This window comes from Limulus polyphemus, unplaced genomic scaffold, assembly GCF_000517525.1.
Source record: "Limulus polyphemus unplaced genomic scaffold, Limulus_polyphemus-2.1.2 Scaffold237, whole genome shotgun sequence".
Lineage (NCBI taxonomy): Eukaryota > Metazoa > Arthropoda > Merostomata > Xiphosura > Limulidae > Limulus > Limulus polyphemus.
In genome coordinates, this window is record NW_013665847.1 from 462026 (window position 1) to 477208 (window position 15183).

The following is a 15183-nucleotide window of genomic DNA, read 5'->3' on the forward strand; positions in this document are numbered from 1 at the left end:
TTAGTTGTGTGTGTGTGTGTGTGTGTGTGTGTGTGTGTGTGTGTGTGTGTGTGTGTGTGACTTTTGTTCACTCATTTCTGGAAAATTAAAGGTACATGAATGTAAATATTAAAACCAAGTTTTGGACACGTGCATCAAGGTCGAACAGTCAAGTATCTGTGCAATATTTAATAGCCTAACAACACTCATATAGACCCAAGGACATGCATAGAAGTTTTAAGTTTCCAGCAGATGGTGGTGTAACTTTTCAATGGAAAGTGATCACCCGACAAACATGTGTTAAACACGCTTACATGAGTTGCATACCCTTAACTACGGTAGGAACGGTTTTGATCAAGTATTTTTAATTACTTCTATCAACGGACCCCAAAATTCAATCTTCTAATTTACTGCTCGTTAAACATATTATAACCACTAACCAGGGGCTACTATAAATCATGATTCGTCTGATTCAAGCCACGTATCTTCCTGGTAGTTTTATATTAAAATACACTTATTTACTGCAGTTGATGCACATTTATTATATAAAGTATACCTATAATATACTTCGGTCAATCCTGTTCGTGAATATACACTTTGAGAAAATGGTATGTTTACTCTTATATGATCAACCTATTTGACAGATTTACGTGACAAAGAGTGATAAATTTCCTTCACGTAATCAACCAATATGGTGGAATGACCCTGCATTAGGTCGGAACTCTACGAATAAAACAACTAATCACTTACTAAATAATTAGAGAAAAAAATAAAAGTTCAGAATCTATTATGATAACACCCAGTTTTTGACTGTCCAGAAAATCCCGCACACCTTACTATCTAAATGCACGTGCGCATGCACTTAAAAAACAAAAGGCGAATGTAAATATACTTAATAGACATTTTTTACAACATATTTAAATGTTTTTAGAAAGTCTAACGTTATGTCGTAGAATAATATAAGTTTACGGTACTTAATACTATCAATGAATAAAGTTTATTCTCAAATAAACTAAAGCAAAAGAAAGAAATAAAAACACGACCAGAAGTTAGCTTTATCTCTTTATCGAATGCTAACAGAGTTACCCGACGTTGCCCGGGTTTTTGAAAAAAAAAAACGAACAACTACTCTCTGTTTCTTCGTTCCATATTTCTACGGGTAAAAAATATTTTGTGAATTTATGAAAAAAACAACAAACTTTAGGTTTGATTTTTGAAAATAAACTACGACCCTGTGTCAAATTAGGGCTTCCTTATGAACGATGTTTTTCCTTCACTGGTAAGGATAAATAGGCCCTCATGGAGAATATTTAGACTATTTTATACACGTACGAGTACCCGGTCTGGCGAACAGGATAAGCCTAGCTCTATTCCCCATCCCTCCTCAAATGTAAATATGTATGTATATACATGTTCAATTTGAATGTGATACCGTGTTCACATTGACGTATGAAATATACTACAAACAAAATGCAATATTATACTTTATAATGTATCGAGAAAAAAAATCCACTTCCAGGTATCGAACCACCCGGAGAAAAAAACAAGTAGAATAAAATACATTCGCTGACTTGACTTTAATCTCATTTTGCACAATAAGTATTATAATGTAAGCCTTACTCTTTTCACATAAAGTCTCAGTATGGTCGGGGGTGGGCGTCCTGGGAAATGAGTAAAGTCGTCCCTGGCGCTCCATGAAATGCTCCCAAAAGACCTGCTTGTTAAGCCTCTACTGAGGAAGTCCTATTCACTGCCTTCTCGTGGCGGAGGTGTTTTCACTGAAGTGAAAGGGCGTAAGCGGGTGACCTGCGCTATAACGGGTTCGGTGGTTCATTGATCACCTAGGGGAGTTGGCTAAACCCTGATTTCAAACCAACAACGGCGGAAGAGATCCAGCGGATTGAGCGGATGAGGTCAACACGACCCAACGGTCATGATGGCGGTACTAACTGCTGCATCTGGGCAGATGGGGCTCAACAGCCTTGGAAAGCAGCTCATCTAGGGGAAGGAAAACCCTGACTTCAAACCCCCGCTGCCTTGCGGATGCATCTGACCATGGAAGGCTTCAGGAGAAAACCTCGAAGAAAATTCGGAGTCGGAGCCCCGAAGGCAGTTCGACGTTGATTACAACCCCGTTCTGGCAGCTCCGGCGACAGCGTTGACACCAAACTGTATCAGCACTGCTGTTCCTTTGGCCCCGTCATCGAGGTGGAGAGGGGGGGGGGGCAAGTTGCGGGGGGCAACAGCCTGTCCCCCATATCAGAATGCCCAGGCTTACTCGGGACTGTCACTCTCGTGTCGGTCTCCTTAGTCACAAGAGACACTGCTCTAGACGAGCGATCAACATGAGCTAACAATGGAGGGATGCTCATCCATGGTCAAACCTGGCCGAAGGAGGCCTACAACTCTTTTCACGTACTCTATTTTATGGTGGACATCATAATTATATTTTATAGGCTAGGCCTACTGTTTACTTTTCCACACACAACATTCTAATTCTAAATACGCGTGTGTGTGTGTGTGTGTGTGTGTGTACGAGTTAAACATATGATGTATCAATAGATGTATAGTTAATGATCTATAACTAAATAGGCCTATAATACTGTATTCTAAATTAAATGTTAAGTCAAACATATCCCAAGATGTCATGTCTGCGTAGAATTTATTAGTGTAATGTATATGTTAACGATAAAATTAGCGGTTCGGTAGCAGACGATAGACGCGTATATCAACGAAAAATTGTTGTTGTGGTCACCCACACTTGAGGGAAGTGTGACCTGCGCAGTAAACGCGGCGGACGAACAAGCAAACAAACAGATATTTTGAGTTTTATATATATAGACAGACCGAACTTAATAAAGGCTTATAGTACAAAAGAGAGCAAGACGTGGAAAAAATAATGAAAAAGTGTTCAAAATTGTTTCGTGCAGAAACATTGCAAATAATAATAAAGTTTTTGTTATAGACGTGTGTTTTACCAATTTTGAATTTTTTTTTTCATTAATAAAGGCTTAACTAATGTTAGGCCTAAGGCAAGTGGACTTATAGATTTCGATCTCTGCGATTAGAATTCATTTGCGTTATTCTATAAATCCTGTATTTAAAGAAGTGCTGTTACAATAAAGATACTAATTTGACAGCAAATGTATTTCGAGTCTCTTCTAATGAACTGTAACCCTGTGATGAAGACGGCATACAGATCTAGCTATACTCATTATACTAGTTTTAAAGTAGAAAGAAATATCATACGATCCAGAAGGCGTTTACTTAACATTATAGCTGCAGTAGTTAGTGACACACGTATATTATTAAAGCAACTGGTACGAAAACACAAAGTATATAAAACATCGGGAGAAGTACATTAAATTAAGCAACGGACGTAGCTCTAGGCAATGTTTGTGTGAAAACAAGTCTTGTACATGGTACACTTGGTAGCACACATAACAATGAAGTACAAAACAAGCTTGCTGAACATAATGGCTACATTTGATGCAATCATCAGGTAATACAAGTCCAAAAGTGATCCAACATTCTTTAAGCTTTCCGTCTCGGGCACCACAGAGTATAAACTCCCCTCATATAATCTCAATCTTTCCGAAGCTCTCACGGTATCTGCCTATAGTTGATGTTATATTCATTACAAAACAAGCTTGCTGAATATAATGGCTACATTTGATACAATCATCAGGTAATACAAGTCCAAAAGTGATCCAACATTCTTTAAGCTTTCCGTCTCGGGCACCACAGAGTATAAACTCCCCTCATATAATCTCAATCTTTCCCAAGCTCTCACGGTATCTGCCTATACTTGATGTTATATTCATTAACCTTTCCGGTTGTACTTCAGTCCTGTGTTCAAACTTTCTTAGTTTAAACCGCTCAGTTGATCCTACATAGCTTTAATACTTATTGTAACAAGTGTTACATTGTCTGCAAACATCACGTATTCTCCATCTATCAGGTGTAACTTCGAAATACATATTTCAGGGTTTCCTGTAAACAATTTGGGTGAGATATATGGTCTACTTGTCTAACTTCTCTTCCTATTTTTACCATTGCAGACACATCTTTATGTGTGTGTGTGTCTTCTGGCTGTTGCATCTGTTCCAGGATATGAACATATCTTACTATGATGCCTATTGTCCTTAACGTAACAAAAAGGTCTTTGTGTTCCAGGAAGTCGAAAGCCCTCTTGTGGTATATAAAACCGAAGCACAGACTTCTCAATTAGCTGTTTATGGCTTGTAATCAGTTCTGGAGTATCCTTTTCCGAATTCAACGTGTTCTATTGGTTGGATGACATCCAAAACGCTCACTGGTCTAAACTGTAAAACTCTTGTAAAAAGTATACATATATGACATCAGGATTATAGGTCTGTATTTCTTAATATCTTCATTCTCCTTCTTTTTGTTTTTTAAATATGAGATTAATCTTCATTCTACATGGATGGTCTTTTTTTACAATAGTTACCGACTATTAAAAGACAACTTCAAAATTGTCATAACCAACTTTTATTTTAGGTAATGGGTTGAACATAGAGAATCCACAACGACTTCCGGAAGATCAGAGCATAAGGTTAATATCTTGTAGTTTCGCACTTTTGCTAAGTGATAAAAAAATTATTCACAACAATAAGTGAAAAGTGCAATAAATAAAACGATAAGACAATAGCGAAATAAGTATTATAAAAAATTACAGAAGCACCTCCTAAAACAGAATGTTTGACGTGTTTGTCATAACGAAACAGAAGGAATTTGAAATTAACATTTCATCGTACTAAAAAAAAGTTTTCTTCGAGAACAAGCGTCATCTCTGTCCGCACTATGATTCATAGTTACAAAAGGAACAAAGAAATATGCCGACTTTCCCCGTGTTCTCACTTTTACGAATAACCTGCTGTTTTTTTTCTTACGTTACTCCTGCAATCAGTAAAATGGTGTGAACAACTCCACTACATCATAAAAAACACTTCCAAAAAGTAAATCACTGTTTTCAGCAATACGTGGAATACCAGCATAATACATAAGTATAAAGATGCATAATAAAAACACAATAGTTTATATTTCACACTAACCGCTCATTGGGCACATGTATAATATTATTTACATGGTAAAGGGTGAGCAGATAGGTTGGTTCATTGTACGAGTCGTACTCCTGAGCTCAAGTCACGAGATTTTATAAAGAACGCCAGGTACTCAGCGTTAGGCATTTGAATTGAAATTCCCCAAATGAATTTATTACAAACCTGTATAAATATCCATTTAAAAAAAATACATGATCGTATTTAACGCATGAACAGTGAAAGATGCGGCAATGTCCTGCTTCATTAATGAAGATCGCCTGGTTGCTGTTAGCATGATTGAAGGCGGCCTGTTGCCCGGACTAGTCCAAAGAAACCAGTTCTGTGAAGGGCACGACATGTCCTGGAAGACAAAGAGTCACCACATTGGTCCACGACCGTTACATCCGTCTGATCCATCTGCAAGCCAGTCCGGAAGTGTTAATTTTCCATCAAGATAATGCAAGACCACATATTCTCCTTACCCGAGTTCAATAAAATATATGTCGGACTGACTCGCTAATGCCACCAATAGGAAACAACCGCGACCAGCCAACCTTCGCCAGCTGTCTGTAGCCATAATGAGAGAATGGTGGAAAATCCCACAGCAGCCTATTCCAGAGGATGATCAGGTCTATGCGTCAACAATGCTTAGATACTAATTCTGTAATACTTACATTTTAACAGTGTATACACAAAACTAAAGATCGAAGAAATATGATAACTTTGCAGTATGAAACGTGACACACACACACATTTTATGTGACATTAATATCTATATTAATATATACGACAGATAGGAAATACCCCATACTAATTCTGTAATGCTTACATTTTAACAGTGTGTGTCACGTTTCATACTGCAAAGTTATCATATTTCTTCGATCTTTAGTTTTGTGTATATTATGTGACATTAATATCTATATTAATATATACGATTACATCCATAAGATCCGAATTCTGTGTTTCTTTTCTTCATCACTATATTTCTCATGAGTAACTGGAATCCGAATGTTTACATTCTTCCAATAAATACTACTGAACACAGGGAGTAAGTAGGAAGAAATACTCTACTGACAAACACACAAAAATTGTTTGTTTGGTGTTTTTTCAGAGTTCAATGCATATATTTGTTTTATGTTATTAATTTTCAAGTCTTTATATTTTACTCTTGAAATTTTTACTCATTATAACAAATTCATGAACTTCTCATTTTCAATAAAGTATACAGTTATGTAGTTAAGAGTAACTAGTCTAAAGAACACAAAAAGTAGGCATCACTGGTTTTCTTTTTGATGAAATAACAGTATACAAATATATATTACTTCCATTATTTAATGTCTGATCTTTTTTATTTATGGCCAATCCTTCAATTTAAAAACATAACATCACATTTACTTTGATACAAAAATGAATAGACACTTGATACAAGCTGTAAGAGGTATTAAAAACAGGAAAAGGAGCAAACAAAATATCAACGACTGAGTACATAGTCGCTTCTCTCAAACGTCCCTTGTAGATCTAGCGCCCTCTAGCAAAACTCTTTTGTACTGTAAATAAAACTAACCGTACTAAAACTAGATTGTACAAGCAAAATGCTGAAAAAGTACTTTTAACACGTACTGTTGTCGGACACAGGTCATATTGGCCAAATCGCTAAACTATTTTCTAACTTAAAATATCATTATATAAGTTTGAAAATTGCTATTGGTCAAAACCTAAATAATGAGAACAATAAAGGTTAATGAAAATTCGCTACATCTAGTGGAAGCAGCGCAAATCAAAGTTATTAACAAAGTTATTTATTAATCCTGCCCTTTGTTGATTTCAATTTAAAAAAAAAAGAAAAGAAAAACGAAGAAACTTATGAAACTTATAGCAAATAAAATAAGAATCAGATAAGTGGCTAGGGATCTGTTGATAACAGATGGTTTAAAAAACAATATACCCTCTTTAGGGCAATCACAGACAAATACAAATCTGAGTATTTTACTATATACCGAAATACAAATGCTTCGGTAATTACATTTCAGCATACTTAATACGAATTCAGTGAATTATATATTTGAGCAAAAAAAAAAAGGTAATCTAAAACATTTACATAATTTGTTCATAAGAAAACACCAATGCACAGTATTGTCTGGCCATCGCATGTAAATATTACACCTCTTCAACTCAACCACAGTCTACCAAGATTGTTCTTTACACACCCAGTAACAAAAATTAAAAGAAAAACGAGGATTTTGACCTCACATCTGCGGTAGTTTTTTTTTACTTTTAATCGTTCCAACATAAAACAGAATATCCTATGTGAACTGCACATTTAGTACAAATACATTAACTTAAAAAAAACGAGTAATTTTAATTAAAAAGATAAAATGTATGCTTCAACCATGTGTATAAGAAAAGTACAAATTTCATACAAGTCCCTGTTTTAACTTTAAAATGCACTTTGGTTACTCCACCAGCTGGAAATATGACCATTGCAAATATGTAAGAAATACATACCTAGATAGATACATGACTCAAACTCACATACTTGAAGGTACAGACAGGTATTAATAACATTATCCCGTTTTATTTGACACGTGTTTTATTATTTTAGAGTACGTTTGAATCCAAGTAACAGTATCACCAACGATATATAAAATTAAATGTAATATTTACAAAATTAAGCTCATTGAAATATAAATAAGAATTAAATTAATAAGCGTTGTAATAATCCCACAAGAGTTTGAAGATCTAAAAATACGACTTAATCTGAGCAGGAAGAATTCAACTTACCCTTGTTTGTTTGCGCGGGGAACGGGCAGACTGGCGTGGGGCCATCTACGCTGTTTACTGATTCTACGGTGCCGAATCACAGCGTTGAACACATACAGAAGTTGTACAAGGTATGCTTTTTACTCGTATAGGTCGTTCAACGTATATTCGTCACAAGATCGAGCCAGTCCATTAAAGCAGGTAAAAGGGGTGTTGAGAAAACTACGACAACGACGCTATCTAACGGCGGTAAACTTAGTATATATATACACAAAACATTTTATTTACAATGTTCGAACGTTTCAGAATACATTCATTCCATCTTCAGCGAAATCTGAAAATCGTGTTATGAAGATGATTATTAACTAAAACTATAATATCATAATCACTAGTATTTAAGAGAAATGGTAAACGGAGGGATAAACAATGGATTATAGATACAAGGAACAACAGTTGAGTTTAAGTGTGGAAACTTAGAAAAAATTTAGATCCAAAGAACTTTGCGAGTCGTTAAGGGTCGGGCAGTCTTTAGCTATGAGTAAGCTTTCTTTAATATAGACTTCAATGTCTGAAGATCCTGCAGTAACGGTAGAGAAAACGTTAAATGACCTGTGGTTTCAGAATGTGAACGAATGGATGAGTGGCTGGGTTTAAGTTGTGGACGGTCGGTTCTGTTAGATACTCCTAAATGTTCACACTCTAGTTTTTAAGTGGCGTTTTGTTTTGCCAATGTACGTGACCTTGTAAACAAAACGTTTTGTGTTTTATCAACCGCCTTCATCTTCATTATTAGACTTTGTTTTCCCCATCAGGAATCCATTGCAAGTGTTATTAAGAAAGTTCAAGACACAAAGAAAACAGAGTGCCCACTGAAGAGAGTTCAAAAGACACTATCATCAAAACAAATGGGGTTAATAAACAATATAACATAATAAGTATTATTGCCTTTCTAAATACAAGTGTTTGCAACTACAAGATCTTTAGACCTGGGTTTAGTGTACAATTGTTAAGATTTTGAGGCTTACTTTAATAAGTAGTATTTTAACATTTTAAACATTAACAAATATTAGTTCTTACTCATGAGTGTAATCACACTAGCATATTCATAAGAAATCATTGAGGTTTACACCATGATAAGCCGTATTATAATCAAACATCACACAATACATACAAAAATATACAGGTTTTGAAAAGGGCACTAACCCTGACGAACTAGCGAGTGAGAAAAATGTTTTTGTGTTGTTTTTTTTGTGTGTGTGAATTTTAAGCATTACTTCAGAAATGCCCCCTAGCACCCTTGAATATGTATGGTCACACCGACCAACAATAAGAGATGGTAAAACGTGCTCCATCCTCGCGAAAGATGCACGAGCATTAGAAAATTCAATCTTCTGACTTTCTTTACAGCAGTTTTTATCAATCCGGTTAGTAACCCCGCCCGAAGCCAGAATGGGTGATATAGTGCAAATGATCATGCAGTATGTTCTCCTTTACTTATACGCAACTCAAATATCTCAAAGCATGTCAAACTTAGCACTCCAATAAATAACTTTTGGTGCATGCTGATCATAAAGGTTCCAGCCAGTTATTAATACCTTGGGAGCAACAAAAGATACCAAGTAATGCAATAAATAAAACAATTTTAATGCACTGAGGGAATAAATTAACCACTGGTTAGGGGTAAAAGTACAGTTAAAGGTAATCTATTATGTATATTTCACGTAATAAATGACTGGACTGTGAATACAGGTTTCATCTACAAGTCAATATACTACAAATTTTAAAAGTAACATGAGCTTTAGCCTTGATCAAAGTGGCAAAAAAACAGCGGATGGATTTTGTAATCTCCGTTTGTTTGTACTTTTGTCGCTTGCTATTTTATTATAATCGTATTACTACACAAATGTAAAAAAGGTCACATGACGATACGAAATAAAGAACCCACCAATTACATACATTTTGTATGTCTTTCTATGCATACAACGAGGAACGTATAAGAGCATAAAGTGATTATTTGTTTTAGAACAAAGCTGTAGGGCAGGCAGTACAAGAATATGTCTGAGTAGCATTTTAATTATTGTTGTTCTTTATATCATTTGAACTAATGGTTTACTAAACGGATTTGTTTCAAGCAGGATATTTTCAAACATTATATCTTTTTGTTGTTGTAGTTGTGCTTATGTAAACACTTAGTGCCTAAAAATGCAGGCACGATGCACACATATATACAATGCTTTTGTTTGTTTTGAATTTCGCGCAAAGGCTATCTGCGCTAGCAGTCCCTAATTTTGCAGTGTAAGACTAGAGGGAAGGCAGCTACTCATCATCACCCACCGCCAACTCTTGGGCTACTCTATTACTAACGAATAGTGGAATTGACAGTCACATTATAACGCCCCCACGGCTGAAAGGGCGAGCATGTTTGGTGGGACGGGGATTCGAACCCGCGAGCCGCAGATTGCGATCGCCCTACACACCTGGCCATGCCAAGCCATATACAATGGTTGAGCACATTATACTAAAACGATTTTGGAGTTACACCACGTCGTTACACACCATGTCTTCTCGTCCTGTCGTGCACTAATTTAACAACAGACCTTAGTTTTAATTGGAAAAGGCTCCGGCGTATAGGTGTCGTGTTCAAAACACACACTCTTCTCTGCAGGCTTTCCAAACGCCATCTAGTATACCAGGAGAGTTTCCCAGTGCCTGTTTCAACAGTCCGAAAGCACAGAAATCCAATGACGACTTGAACAGCATACGTCTTCGTATGGAATAGTACAAATACCCGTTTCATTTCCAGCTGCTTGAGGTATGCGACAGTTGTACAGATATGTCGTGGAAGTAACTTGTGTCGCTCTTCCAGACTGATAACTTTTTTGATTATGTTGCGTACTGTTGCCTGGGGCAAGTAGACAGTTTTTGCTACTGAGCTTTCCGTTTTTGTATTCTCACGTGTTACAAAACGCTGGACTTTGCTTACCACGGCTGTGGTAAGACTTCATGCAGGTCTCTTTATGAATGGCTCTGGCTCCCCAAGATTATACATAATCTTTGTTGTTCAATGCAATTAATATAAAGAATGTTACCGCCTTGGTAATTCTATATCCCCGATCTGAACTGAACACATCCTTATGATCTGAGTGTATGGATATTTTGCATTGGAAAGGGCTAGACAGTTACATACTCTTTCTAAAATCAATGAATTTTCAGTGGCACCACCCTAACTACGTAACGAACATGTCAATATGTGATGCATTCCGCTCCACCGCGACTTTATATCGGCTGTGGTTGTTACCCGACTTACTAATTTGCATATTTAAAATCGTTTTCATATAAGATACAAAATGATCATATAAGTCACAATCCAATCTATATAAATCATAGGTTGCATTATAAATTATACGGAAAGCACTAACTATAATAAAACCAAGCTTAGCTGCAATGTCATTCTTCATTTCATTCATATATTTACCCCATTTTGCATGCAACTGTAGAGGATATTTTGCCACGAATGCATGTTAACATTAAAGGATGAAATTAAATTGAAAATAAAAAGTTATTAACAGCATCAAAATGCTATTTTCTGTATACTTTATTCAAAAATTTCGCACAATATTTATTGCTGTTTAACAGTGCCAAATAGAAACATTAAAAAATTCGACATTTTTCAAGTCTTACACGTGGTCTGTGCTTTTAATAAAGGGTACTGTATGTTAACACTTGCAAACTATATGTATATGCTGACTAATACAGCGGACAAACTTATTTTGAAAAATGCCGTACGCACTCATATGCGTCAACCACAACCCCACGAATCGCAAAAACAACTTCCACACCTTTAACATTACAGACAAATTCTTCAATAAATTACTGACATACGTCACACTGAATATTCGAATACGTTACACGTATAACAGCTTGCCGTTCGCAGCACAAGCAACAGTCTTTCAAACAGAACTTGGGCTTCAAAACAAGATGATTATATGAAATTGGAGTACACTTATACGGATTGATAATTACCTAATGTTGCCCGTACTTCTAACAACGTATCATTAGTGAAATCTGATGAAAACTGTGCCTGTAATAATAATAAAAACATTAAGTAAATATCTACTTGGTTTCACTTTGAGTATGTCTCATTATGATATAGTGATTCTGGCTGGCTGAAGTGTAAGTACTTTGCCTCTAAACAATATACTGTATACATATATATAGAAAGTAAATGCTTACTTGGTTTCAGATTCTTAAATTCGCTCTTAACTACCACCTTTTCAACATGTGACAAGACATCACTATGTATGTTCTTAAAGTTTACTCAATGAATATAAAATACAAACACACATCTGGTACAAGTATATCAATAGTTTCTACGAGTGCCCAAACATGCATACCTGGTTTCAAACAGAAAAGACTATAAACCGCTAAACATGTGAAAATCGTTAAGTAAAACATACGCAATGCTTGATCGCAGCCAGAGATCAAAGACTCAAAAGAATATCATTTAAAAAAAACTTTCATGTTGGCCGAAAGTGTTGTCGGAAAATGACAAATTTGTACCTGTTTATAACATTCAGAATGGCTCTAATTCAATCACATTTCTTCTTATGTCAACGAGCACCTCTGGGAAGATTATTGAGCATGCTTTGCACGATTTTTTTTCTTTTTAAATAAAGGATACAATACTCAAATTACACATTATCCCGAAGAATGTTCCACGTCGCTTGTTTGTTGTCAATTCTCAACAGTATATACGATCTTGACGACTGGTTAAAAAAAGGGGAAGTAATGAAAGCAGCTTCATTCAGTTTCGAAATGATGTCTGAATACGGGTTTCGAGACAAGCGGGTGTACAATTCATCAGTAATTGTGTACGCCAAATGTAAAGAAGGCTTGTAGCTGGTTTTAAATGTATAGCATTAGCGTTTTGGAGTGATTCGTCCAAGTACAGATCATAAACACGTAGAAAATATTTAGGACTATCTGAAGAGGAAGGGGTTTTTATTTCGAAAGATCACAGCTTCCCATCGTCATCAACTGGTCAAACTTTTGGAACAATACTAGAGACAAACTGCATCAGACATCTGTTGGAACTTAGTTAAAAGTATATGTCTTAAAGACGGTGTTACGTCGTTTTAAAACTTATGATTCAAAATACATTTGGCGTCTACTGTATATTCAAGTTGCTGTGATGCTGAAAAAAAATTAAAAGAAGCAATAATCCATCGGTTTATTTTATTACAAATAAGGCGCAAAATGGAAACGAATTGAGTGGAGTTTCGACTTACTGAATCGTAAACGTGTTTCTTCTGTGCAGATAGTTAAAGGAAAAGACGTTTTCGTTGTTCAGTAGCGAATTTTGTGGGTGAAGTTATTTTTTCCATAAAATGTGACCAATTTCTACATGCAGAGGATTAGATTACACCGCCAGATCATAGTATAGACAATGACATATAACTTGTCTGTCTGCTGGTTGGTTGATTGTTAAGCACAAAGCTACACAATGGGCTGTAATCCGCCTACAGCAAATATCGAAACCAAATTTTCAGCGTTTAAGTCAGCAGCTAAGTCACTTAGCCAATGAATGTCATAGTATATAATCTTAATAAAGATCTCTATCAATAATTATTAATGAAGTATTTTCCCACTGACGCTGTGGTTAGTTTAATCACTCCAGGATATATGTATATACATACACACACACATACATAACTACCGTATTTTTCGGAATATAAGACGCACCCTTATTTTGAAGACAAAGTTTTGGGGGAAAAAAGGCTACAGTCGCATTTTTATTGAACAAAAGTTCAATTTGATACTTTAAAAATTAGTATATATTGTTCTAAACACAAAAGAGCTCAAAACATCAAAATAAGAAAATACCGTAAATCAAAAAAAGGTTTACTCTTATTTAGTTTGATTCAAAACCTACAAAATCTTCATTGCTTTCACTGTCGCTTAGAAAGGAATCGTTGGATCCAATATTATTGTCAAAGAGAATGCCATCCTCGGTACCATCCATTGCGTTACTGATACCACATTTCTTAAATGACTTAATCACTATATCACTTCTTACGTTTTCAAAAGAATGTTTCACCCACATGCAGACCTCAGCAAGCGTCGGTCTCTTCCTTCGTCCTGTAGGGGTCGTAGTAAAATCTTCCTGCTGCATCCAGTTGTTTATTCCTCTCTCATTAAAGTCTTAAAGGGTTTGTTAATAGAAACATCGAGAGGTTGCAGTTGACTTGTTAAACTGTCGGGTATAACAGCCAGCTGTGTTTTTAGCTCATTAGCTTTTTCCTTTATTTTTCCGTTTTATGAGCTCTAAAGGAATCCCAGACGAGGAGAGAAGGCTTTTTTAATAAGCCTCCTGGACGTTTCGACCAAATGTTTTCAAACCAAAGTAGTGTTCCGTCTTCATCCTTCCATCCTTTTTCATGTACGTGAACGTAGACACCGCTGGGTAAATGTTCTTTGGGCATTGTTTGTCTTTTAAAAATTAACATTGGTGGTAATTTTGTTCCATCTGCACAACATGCTAGCACCACTGTATAATGCGTTTTTTCGTGTCCAGTTGTCTTAACAGTAATAGTTTTAGTACCTTTTATATCAGTTTCTATTGCATGGAACATCAAATGTTAAAGGTGTTTCATCCATGTTTGCTATTTGAGACAATTCAAATGGAGTTTTTTTTTCTTAACTGTATAATATACTTGTGAAAAGCACAAATTTTCATCTCAAACTCATCGGGCAATTTTCGTTTTAGTTCTCATAACTAGGCCTTTGCGTTTCATGAACCGATAACACCAAGATGTATGACCAGTAAAATCTTCTAAACTATTATCATATGCAATCCTCTTTGCTTTATAAATTATCATATTTGTAGAAACGGATAGTCCTTCCCTTCTCTGATCCACAACCCATTCGTACAGTTTATTTTCGAGATCTTGCCATTTTGTTTTTTTTTCCCCCTTGGAAATTGCGTTTATCGCTTTTAATCATTTTCAATTCTTCTTCTTGTTCGCGCCAGCAACGAATCATTTTTTCTGTTGGTGGAGGACCAAAATATCTTTCGGCAGCTCTGTTTCCATGCTCTTTTGCATAATTAATCACACTTAAGTTACATTTAGCTGTTTATGACAGTCTCTTTTCTTTAGACATCGTAAGGGGTGAAACAATAGAACGAAAAATGAAGAAACAACTATTTTGCTCCCGAGGCCTAAGATACGGTAATTTGGCCTTCGGTGACGCATCCAACTTGACAGTAAGCACGTGCCAGACTGCCGAGTATTAAATGAAAATTGAAATACCGATTAGGCGATTACCGACGCTAATTGCATTAAGCGCTCTGATTGGTCAAGCGCATTGCACATTTGAATTC

General features: G+C 35.9%; 1 protein-coding gene across 2 annotated transcripts in view; it reads right to left on the reverse strand.

The window, feature by feature from the left end:
• Window positions 1-15183, reverse strand: part of LOC106478647 (transmembrane and TPR repeat-containing protein CG4050-like) — a 109536-nt gene that overhangs the window by 67841 nt on the left and 26512 nt on the right. Inside the window, exon 1 of one of the 2 annotated variants that reach the window (XM_022382279.1) lies at window positions 7824-7890. The exons of the other annotated variant lie outside the window; for it this stretch is intronic. Coding sequence (XP_022237987.1) covers window positions 7824-7868 — 45 coding nt within the window. The 5' untranslated portion in view covers window positions 7869-7890. Of the gene's footprint in view, window positions 1-7823; window positions 7891-15183 lie in introns of those variants that run through there. 2 annotated transcript variants of the gene reach the window in all.